Source organism: Cucumis melo, chromosome 4 (genome assembly GCF_025177605.1).
Source record: "Cucumis melo cultivar AY chromosome 4, USDA_Cmelo_AY_1.0, whole genome shotgun sequence".
Classification (NCBI taxonomy): Eukaryota; Viridiplantae; Streptophyta; class Magnoliopsida; order Cucurbitales; family Cucurbitaceae; genus Cucumis; species Cucumis melo.
Window position 1 is genome coordinate 31,137,052 of NC_066860.1, and position 10,964 is coordinate 31,148,015.

Genomic DNA, 10,964 nt, shown 5'->3' on the forward strand with positions numbered 1-10,964 from the left:
TATCACATGTAATAATTTTTCTTTTCGCATAATTAGTTCAAATATTTGGTAGTTAAAAATAGAGAAAAAGAGAAGAACAATAATCGATCAATATTGACAAAGGGTTGCGTGAGTTGCACCTCTATAGGCTTAATTATTATTATTATTATTAAAACCAAATGCCAATTTAATTAATCTAATCTAATCTAATATACATTATAGTTCAAACCCAAGAAATTCAATTTTTTCATAGTTGACTTTGTTTATATATATATATATAATGGACTGTCACTATCATATAGCCTTTGAAAACTTATCAAATAATTATTCTTTTTTTTAAAAAAATTAAACTAAATGAGAACCAAAAACTCAAACACCTCTCTCCTGTTTATCCCACAAGGAAAACTTTAGGGTTTTGTTTTGATTTTTTTTCCCTACACATTAGTATTTTTAATATATAAGGAGATTAGGACAATAATAACTTTAGCTAATTTCTGTATATTTTATTAGGATAGTATAAGTAAAAATAATACAAATAAAAATACGTGAAAGAATCGATTTTATAGTTTAATTGACCGTCTATCTTTTTGTATTAGATAATTTAAATTAGAGGTCAGCATAAGAAAATACAATGTCTATTATAATCCATAGTTGAATTTAATTATTTGAAAAGCGAAATACGATCTAAGTTAACTATTGCTTGAAAATTTAAAATTGACCTACCAAATTTTAAATAAAATCAATTTATTAACTTTCTCTTTTAATTTCTTTAAGACATTGTCGAAATATAGCAAAGAAATTTAAAACATATTTACAAAATATAGTAAATTCTATTGAAACTTTCTATGGTTCATTTTAAATTTTTTCTTTTGCTATTTATGACCATTTCTTCTTCTTTTTTTTTTCAATTCATGTTTGATATATTCTTTTCTTCGTTCAACGTAGATGAAAAATTTAAGTTTCCAAATCTTTTTAGTGGAGTTGAGAGTACACATTTTTATCATTGTGCTTTTTCTAGAAAACATTTTTTTTTATTTATTTAAAAAACATTAAGCATAAAATAATCATTTATAATTAAATAGTAATGAATGAATTTCAGTTAACACATATGAGTTGAACAAATTAAACTTTGAAAATGGTATGAAATAACACGTACGCAATTGACCCAATTAGATATTCCTTTCTAAAATTTAAATAAATACTTTTTTATGGAAAAAAGCAATCATCAATTAATTATTAATATTATTATTTAAACTCTTAATTTTGTTTATATTCTTAATTTCAACTCCAAAGTTGACAATGAGATGAAGAGTGACACAAAGCACGCTTAGTGAAGACTATTATTTAACAATCATTAAATTAAGCATGGTCTTCTTTCAATATTTTATAATAATATCATTTTCACCATATTAATAATAATACATACATACATACATAATTAATAATACAAATTAGTTGATAAGCTTTCAATTTTTAGAATATAGTTGGATCTTTGAAATCGATTTTATCTATTTTAAAATTTCTAGTTGGCTACATCAATTGTTAATGTTTTTATTTTCGAAATTTATAGGTATTATTTGAGAGAGAAAAAAAAAACTCAAAGTTTTGTTGCAAAAGTATGTTAGTAATATTTGAGACATGTTTGTTGTAGACTCCTTGAGAACTATATAATATATTTGTCACATGGAGAACTAGCACATATTCTTCACTCGTTTGAAATTTTATAGTTTATCTTTTCCGAGAGCAGCAAGAATGAGTAGTTTATTATTAAAAAGAAAATATTAGATTTTATAAATTTAGAGGTACTAGTGGAGTTAGCTAGAAAGTTTACATAGTGCACTCTTTTCGAATTTAAAGGTCAAAATTCTCAATGATGTAACTTGGCCAATGAGACTCTCGTACTTGGTTTATTGAAATATTGAATAATAGATTCAAAACATTCCAATGCAATATAAAATTTATAGTACATCTAAAAAACAAGTGACCTAAAATAAAAAAAAAAATAAAAAAAAGTTGGATCATCACTACATCACTGAAACTTTAATATGAGATTTCAAAGGATTTTTTTTTCTTTCAAGAATGAATTGGAAACCTTCATAAAAAGGAGGGATAATATTGCAATATTGCAAAGAATGGAGCTATTTTAAACAAATTTCATGAGTATTTTGTATAACTAGCCCTAAATAATTTATGAAGCAAAGGTAGGGTTTTTTTTTTATAAAAAAAATAATAATTAATGAATGGATTATTAATTTAATTTAGTGGGCTAAGAATATTCGAAGCTTCATGTAATTAATTAATTTCAATGGTACGGCTAATGATTGAAAGAAAAAATTGAAGATTGGGACGACAAAGTTCATTGTATGACAACATATATATATATATATATATATATATGATTTTAGAAAAATAAATATAATATATTATTTTATTCATATATTCTTTCACTTCATATTAACATATCAAATATAGTAATTTCATATACACTATATATTTATATATTTATAATGGGAATTTTAGATCACGTAATTTAAATATTATTAAAACATATACTTATAATTCCTTTTTATTAGAATATAGTTTTATAAATATTTGATTTAGTAATCAGATATTTTTAACACTTTCAAAATCAAATGATTTAAAATCAATTGATATCTATATATATACAAAAGATGAATGTGTTTTGGAGTGACTTAAAAATATGACAAACATAATGTTTAACAATTTCAAAATCACGCAAATGTTCTAATTCTAAAATTTATTTTCAGTTAATTACTTCTCGATTAATCAACTTTGAAGTCATTATTTTAAAAAGAAAAAGTTTAAACCAATTTTTCATCATCTTTTAGTATAACCTGTAGAAATTGAGAATCAAACCTATGACAATTAGAGAAAAAATCATTCAAATTATTATTGAACTAAGCTTACTTGAAACCCGAGCCCGGAGATGCGTAGAGAGATGGCATAGCGTTGTTGGTTCTCCAATTGGTAGAAAGGAGATTGAATTATTGGGCTTTGCCTAACTTCTATATTGGGCCTCTATGATCAAGCCCATTATAACAATTGCAAACAACAAGAAATAAAAATGTGATTTTAAAAAAGTAACGATAAGGGTAATTATAATAGATAGCAATTTTTAGAATAATTATTAAGTATGTAGTAATATTTTAAAAAATAAGTAATATTTTAAAAAATTGTAAATATAGCAAAATTTATCAGTAATAGACTTCTATCGTTGATAGACTCTTATGATTTATCAGTGATAGACCAACATTTGCTACATGGTCTATCAGTGATAGATTTCTATTATTGATAGATTTTGACAAATTTTGCTATATTTGCAATTTTTTTTAAATGTTGCTATATACTTAATTATTTTAAATATAATTACTACATTTGTGATTATCCTTTTAAAAAAACTTTTTTCTTAAGTAAGGAAAATCTATTTTATTTACTATACTGATTAGAACTTAATATCTTTAAAATGCACTTTTCATGTCTATGATATACCTTTTTGGAGGCAAGCTATTAAATATATCATAAGTTTGAAAGCCATGAAATGATATAAAGTCTGATTTTTACTTCACTACAAAAAAGGTATACCATGGAGGGGCTTGAAAGATCCAAACACAACATTAATGAATATTGAGTGTTTTAAAGCTTTTGCCTTGACTAGAAAGGTTTGAATTTTCTTACAACTTTTTCTTTTTCCAAATTAGTCATCATAGATTAAAAAAAAAAATTGTTGCGACATTTAACCATTTGCAAGAAGTTAAACAACTACGACCGTCGTGAATAAGATAGGAACTTATCGAGAAAAAACAAACGACAAGGAAACATAAGTCACAACGTCTTGCAAATATTAAGAAGTAGCATATCACCTAAAAAAGACTTCACACGCACCTCTCTAGCCAAACAATGGGGTACGTTGCTACCAAGGAAGACATGATGATTGTTGATTTACGACGTGGTAAAATAAAGTTTTTTCTAAACTAAAAAATCCAAATGGAAGCTTTTAAACTATCAATAACATTGTAAAAATTGATGCAGCGGAACGAAGGGTATTACACTAAATACACTAAATCCATAGCTAAGCAAAACAAAATTCGAAGAGTTCTCTAAAGGAAAAAACAAAGTTTTATTTTTATTAAAGGGTCTATTTATAACACTACAAAAAGATAATTGACTAATCAAAAATTAATTTATCTAAATCTAACACTCTACAAAATATTAACTCAAATATACTAAGGAATTTTCTTCATTTCTTCAAAAGGTCATGAAATTAGCTGCCACTCTTCATTCATCAATTAAAGCTGAGAATTAGACATTTTAACTTCTAACCAAACTTTTGACAATTACTTCTTGTACAGTCTCCTATTGTTACTTTTCAAGTACATCTGTGCTTTAGTTATGAGTTATAAGAAGCAACATTTAGTTAATTAATAAGTTATTTTGGTGCTTTAGTTGGTGAATTTCTTACGTGTATATTTATCCTAAACCCTATTAGAAAGCAATTTTATATTCTAAAATTTGACAGATAAGAATAAGATCAAAATTGAACAAAATTAAAAAAAATTATTCAAACCTTATATAAAATCCAAACATGTGTGTGTATATGTAGAAATATAAAATTGAAGGTGCATAGTGAGTGACAATAGAAAATGAATTGAATAGTATTTCAAAAGTAATGCGAATTGACAGAATCCAGAAAACAGGAGGTTTTGGACCCAAAACCAAACAGATAAGGTACAAAGAAAGTGAACCGACAAACATTTTTTGGTTTTACCACAAAGACCAGTCCACATACCCTCGTGTCTCCCATGAACTTGTCCTTTCTATATTATTCTATACAATAAAAACATATTCACCTCTTACTAAATTCCACAGCCACCAACCAACAACATCATATACTAAATCAAACACACACACACACACACTAATTCTTAATCCCATTCTCAACAAAGTAATTACAATGGTCAGCTTGAGGTAGCCACAAAGTGTTTGTATCAACAAACAATGGGTTTTTCGAAGAAACTAAGAGATCACATCACATCGCAAGTTCATGTAGAACGAAGGAAGGAGTTAAACATCATCAATATATGGACATGGGAAGAGTTTTTGACACAAGGGTCTGTTCTGTTTCAGGGAAGGGAAGATATCTATTTTTTATAACATGATCCATAGAGGAAGGAATAAAAAAAATAAAACCCCACATGCCAATACATTGGCTTTGTTAAGAAAAAAAAGGGTAAAAAAAGAAAGGTCATACACATCACATAAAAGAACAAAAAATTGGCCACTCAAGATGCAAGAAGCAAACAAGACTGCTATGCTATTGCTTTCTTTCCTCCCTGTCTTCATTATCTAACTGAAAAGACAAATGCAGAAAAAATAACTGCAATACCATGGCAATGTCATCATCATTGTCGGTCAGTCCAAGAGAATTGGAGGGGAGATGCAGACATTGGTCAGGCTCTCATCACAACATACAATCAGTCCTTGCAGGCAGCCTCCTGAAGAAATTCAGTGGCACAGAAGGAAGCTTGTGGCGGAATCTGGGGTGTCTCAAAACATAAAATCCAGTAAGCAGGGCCACAACTTGGAATGGTGTGACGTATAAGACAATAGCAGCAACAAGACAGAACAAAACAAACAGGGCAGTGGCTCTTGGGTCTCTCCAGCTAAGCAAAGACTGCAACCTCTCTCCTTGAGTCGCTAAATCCCCCACAACAGTCTGAATCCTCCCAGCAATGCTTCTAAGTCGGTCGTACCTCATCCTCACGATGTCACCAGGCCTTGATGTTGGGAATGTGTCGAATTCTTCGTCAAGTTCATCGGGGTGTGCAGAGTCTGCATGTGACAAACGAGTGTCCATGTGTGGCGGATGCCTTGGCCTCCAACGGTAATACCAAACACCAATCAAGAAGAGGTAGAGGAAAATGGTGGGCAGGATTAGCTCTGGGTACATGACGAGGATTATAAACAAGATGTGTATCAGTACAGTGGTAATGGGGTTTTTCCAGTTGCAAATTTGATCAAACCATTTTCCTACTGCTATTAATCCACTTAAAACTCCCATAATCCTGAAGAAATTTGCTTTGCTTCTTCGCATGCTCCACATGTGGGAACCGACATCCAGCATATATTCAACTACTTCCTTCCTCAGTGGTGGCTCAGCCCGGGTCAGCCTCATTGATACGATCTGCGTTGCCTGATGCCTTAAGCTATCAAGCTGGCTGACCGTCAAAGGATGAATATAATGCATTTTGGGAAGCAGGGGATGTGTGTACATGTGCATCATGTTCAGCAAGGAAGAGCAAGTGAACCTCACAGCCAAGTGTATCTCACCCATCTTCTTCACTCCATTTGGATGCAAAACCAGAAGAGGATACGAGTGTGTGTAAACTCGGTCTGTTTCGAGAGTTGAAAGACGTATCCTCACCTTTCCAATCCGTGAATCCTTTGTCCCTCCACCTTTATCTCCCCCAAGCAAATGACAATTATCAAAGACACCAATCGTAACCACTGTGCATGGATCGAAAACTTCCCAAGTATACTGCTCATTCCACTTGGGTGTGAAGCTATCAATGATCGTCCTAGTTCGAACCCACTTCTGCCCATATTTCGCCACACAATATGCATCTGTTGTCCCACGACCATCTTTAGTCTTCATAGGCATCAATCCCTGAGCATTGAGGATACCTAATTCCAACACTCCAATGCTCTGCTTCCACAATACTTTGGCAGTAGGACGAAGATCACTGCTATAGTGTGTTGATTCATCCAAAACATGATAACCACCTTCCAAACAGATCCTCATATGAATTCTGCTAGCGAACTTGATTTCTTTCTTCTTTTCTCCTTCAAGGATAATATGCTTCTCCAGATTGTACCATTTGCTGTTCACAGGTTTATGGTCCAATCTCCGGTCCACATATTGCAAAGGAATCGCACATCTACCAAGGGTTTCATCCTTATTCGGAGCAACTCGGTCCTCGACACTCAAAATCAAGGGTTCCTCAAATGGTTCTGCAGCTACAAACATCAAATCCTCATTCCACAATGGATTGATTGTCCTGTTCTGGGAAATCCTTGTTCTCAAAGCTTGATTTCCCAGGACAGCCTTCACAAAAACTTCAGGGTATCGACCCTTATCAGTAGGCTGTAAGTCCTGAGCTTCGATAACATTAACCCTTAAATACCAGAGCTTAGGTGAAAGATACACCTTCGATCGAATATTCGCTAGACCATCAGTTCCACTGACAGTTGCAGCATCTGAATGCCATGCTTCAGGAAATGCTTCATCAGCTTGAGTTCCCATCCAAACAGCCAACATTAGCTCTCCTTTCAGTTTATCGCCTTTCTTATCTTCAAGTCTATACCACTGAGGAGCCAATGGACTGTCGGGTGGAACGCGCTTTGGAATCTCATTCATGTCGAATAAAACACGACCCATGAAATCATCCTTCACAAAATCTTTATCCTTTACAGTAACCTCAAGCACTGAAGACTGAATCCGGTCTTTCGAGAAGGCAAAAACCTGGTTCCACTCAGGATTCGATTTCTTCTCAAAATGTCGAGTTGTACCCTTGTAGTTCCCAAGCTTCACCTCTACATAAGGGTCACAGCTACCAGTAACATCCTTTCCAGGCAAGTCTTTCGCTTTGACAACACGGACGTAGAGATACTGCATTTGCTCAACGAGATCATACGTGCTCGTGAGCTTATCTCCAGTGACCTTCCCCCCACCAAGATGGGGATTGGTCTCCTTCAATAGAAAATCTTCTGGCGGTGGCCTCTGCATCTTCTTGTTGATAAGGAAACGGATCCAAAATAATTAGTAGACAAAGTAGGGTCAGATTTCTTCACCGAAGCTGAAGATTGAATCCAAATTATGTCAAACAGTTCTCAGAAGCCTATAAAATAGGGAAGAACATAATAAATTAAAACAGAATCAGCTAGCCGTTACAATAAGTGACTAGACTAAGGTTGCCTCAAACTATGGAAATTTTAAATCAAAGTTTCTTAAAAGACTCAAAATATTAGCAGTTCCACACACAGACATGCTGCTTCGAACTCACAAAATTAAACAAAACAAAAGTAGCTAACATATCCTAAGCTATCTTGACTACCACCAACTCAAATGAAATAAGAAAAGACATAGATCTTAGAACCTTACAAAATAATATTACCTCAAAAGTAGTACTAGAAATCCAAACAGTTCTTGTCGGACGGTTTCAGATCTAAGTGCCAGAACCCTGAAAATTCCAAGACAGAGAGATCACAAGTTTAACTAATGCGCAGAGAAGAGTTCGTACTTCCATAAGAAGAAAAAAGAAAAACAATCAGAAACAAGGAAGAAGAAGGGCTTTCTTCTAAAAACTGCACAAAAATTAAAAAAAAAAAAAATTCAAAAGAGAAATGCTGGTTAAAAATGAAGATTATTACGTTATCATCCACAATAAAGGACAAAAACAAAAACACAGCCACGAAAGTAGCGGTGAGTTCGTCATTTTCTGGAAACAAAACAGACCTTCGAATGTAATGCTAATTACGCCATACCCCAAAACAACCATTTGGGTTTCGAGAACTTTCTATACACCAGTCAGGGTTTAGTTTCAAAACCCACAAAAACCCAAAATACAATTTCATCTTCAAAAAATTTCCCAAGAAACAAACAGAGTCGGAGAAAAACAGGGCATTGAAGTTCAAAACCACCACCACCAACAAAAATCATATCCCCAACACAAAACCCAAAAGCAAAAACACTTCATACACAAAATGGGGAAAAAAAACTAATCAAAGCAAGCATTTCAGATGAAAACCAAAATGATAGTGCAAACCCATTCGAGATTGAGAGAGTACCTAAAATGGGTTGAAGGCGATTGATGAGAGGACAGCAAGTATGATGAGAAAAAGAATGATCGGCAAGAGAAACCCAGTTGAGGAAAAGAAAAATGGTGAAGTTCCAAAGAGATAAGGAAGAGAAGGGGGAGTGAGGAGGATAAAGAGGGAAAACGAGGAGAAAAAGGAAAGGAAAGAGGGGTTAGCAGAGCAGAAGTGCTTTTGCTTTTTGCAGAATTGCTTTATGGGTTGGGATCTGATGAATCTGCGAGAAATATACAGAAATGGTTAGAAGGGATTGTGGTGTGGAGTAGAGTATTTAGTATGGAAGGTGGAGGGACCCAAATGAAGCGTGTGAAGGACCACCATGGGAGCTCACAGGTGCCATGAATTTCTCTGTTGCTTGGAGCTTAATAATTATTTATAAACACACACACAAACATACACATATAATATAATGGAGAATCAACAACCCTTCTTCTATCTTCTTCTTCTACTTCCTCCTCCTCCGTCTCTCTCTCTCCGTGTGATTTGGGGAACTGTAAAATATGATAAACAATGTTAATGGAGCCTTATAGTAGGGGACTAGAAGGATCATCTCTTCTCGAAAAAAATGGCGAAACTCAAACTCTAATGAAAAATAACACTTAAAATTAGAATTTGAAATTCAACCTTTTAATGTAGAGCATATTGGTAACATTGAATTTCAATATTTTCTACTTTAGTCTACTTTAATTCATTTATGTTCATCTTTTTTTAAGGGTAACAAATAAGAGAGAATATGTAGGTCTAGGTTAGTATATTATTTTGGTAAGAGGGGTTTTGTATTAACCTTCATTTAAACAGAGATGTCTAGAAAAAAAAATGGATTGAGAAATTACATATTAGGTAGAAAGTAAATGAAGCAAAAAGTTAGTGATATGCGTTATGTAAGCTCAATTAAACTTTCGATCATATTGTGACGGGGACAAGTCATAAAATTCATAGACTAAGTTTAATAATAAAGAGATGGAAAATCAATATCTAAATTAAAAAAATTAGATTCTACGTCATATCTCACACTATTCATGCTATTGAAAAATACAATAAAAATGTATAAGAATAATAGAAGGATGAGAAATGAGAGATCACTCCCTACATTATTAGCATAACACACCGAATTAAGATTTATGTATACCTTTTAATCAAGAAGTTTGAATCTTTCGTTATAAGCGTTAAATAAAACAATTTAGAAAATTCTATAAATTATTTAAATTGCTACAATAGGTAAATTCAGTCATGAAGATGAATGATGTTAGAGGAAACTTCCAATATTTTCAATGCATTTTTGCCTTTTTTTTCCCCCTGAAGAACATGAGATATTGTATATATTTTATGTAGAGTAAGAGCCAAAGGATAGAATGAAAAAAGGTTTCAAAAGAAAGAATTCAAGAAAAGTAGTGCTCAAAAGCATCAGTATCAAAACTTGGAAGACAAAAACAATTTACCTTTTGAATCATGTAAAAAATTCAAGTTTAATATATATGTATATATATATCATACAGGAAGGCTTCATGGTTAATTTATTTATTAATAACTATCAACTATTCTTAATTTTTAAAAGACAATGACATAACAAAATGGAAGATTAGTTATAGGATATGATATTTGGATTATATATATAACAAATCAATTATACAACTCCTACATCAACTAAAGTTAGGATTAGGTATACTAAAAGAGTAACAAACCAATATATTGTTGATTTATTGCAATGGGTAGCATTTTTAATGTAAATATAGCAAAATTTAAGGTAATAAAATTTTACCAAATTATAACTAATTGTTTTCTAGATTTGAATTTAAAAATTAGATTTGATTGGTTTTAGATGGATGGATAAGTTGAGTTTGCATAAACTCATTGACTTTATACATATAAGGATAGAATAATGCAAATACATGCAAAGGATGGAAGAAGAAAAAGTGGTGGGGGTGTGGTATCCAAAGCAAGAGCCAAGCAGAATTCCATAAATAATAACACATATTCCATTGAAAGAGAAATGGTTTCTTTTTTGAAACACAACAAAATGTAAAGAATAAAGGCTTGGTGAGAAATAAGTGCTTTTGAAGGAACCCATTTATTCCTTTGGCCAAATGAAAAAA

At 32.0% G+C, this 10,964-nt stretch overlaps 1 protein-coding gene across 1 annotated transcript; it reads right to left on the reverse strand.

The window, feature by feature from the left end:
• Positions 1-4,966: 4,966 nt before the first annotated feature.
• On the reverse strand, positions 4,967-9,306 carry LOC103486784 (FT-interacting protein 3). The gene is made up of 3 exons (XM_008444857.3): positions 8,845-9,306; positions 8,172-8,237; positions 4,967-7,895 (listed from the first exon to the last, which is right to left on the reverse strand). The coding sequence occupies exon 3, from the start codon at positions 7,781-7,783 to the stop codon at positions 5,459-5,461; it is 2,325 nt and encodes a 774-aa protein (XP_008443079.1). The 5' UTR covers positions 7,784-7,895; positions 8,172-8,237; positions 8,845-9,306; the 3' UTR covers positions 4,967-5,458.
• Between the last annotated feature and the right edge of the window lie 1,658 nt (positions 9,307-10,964).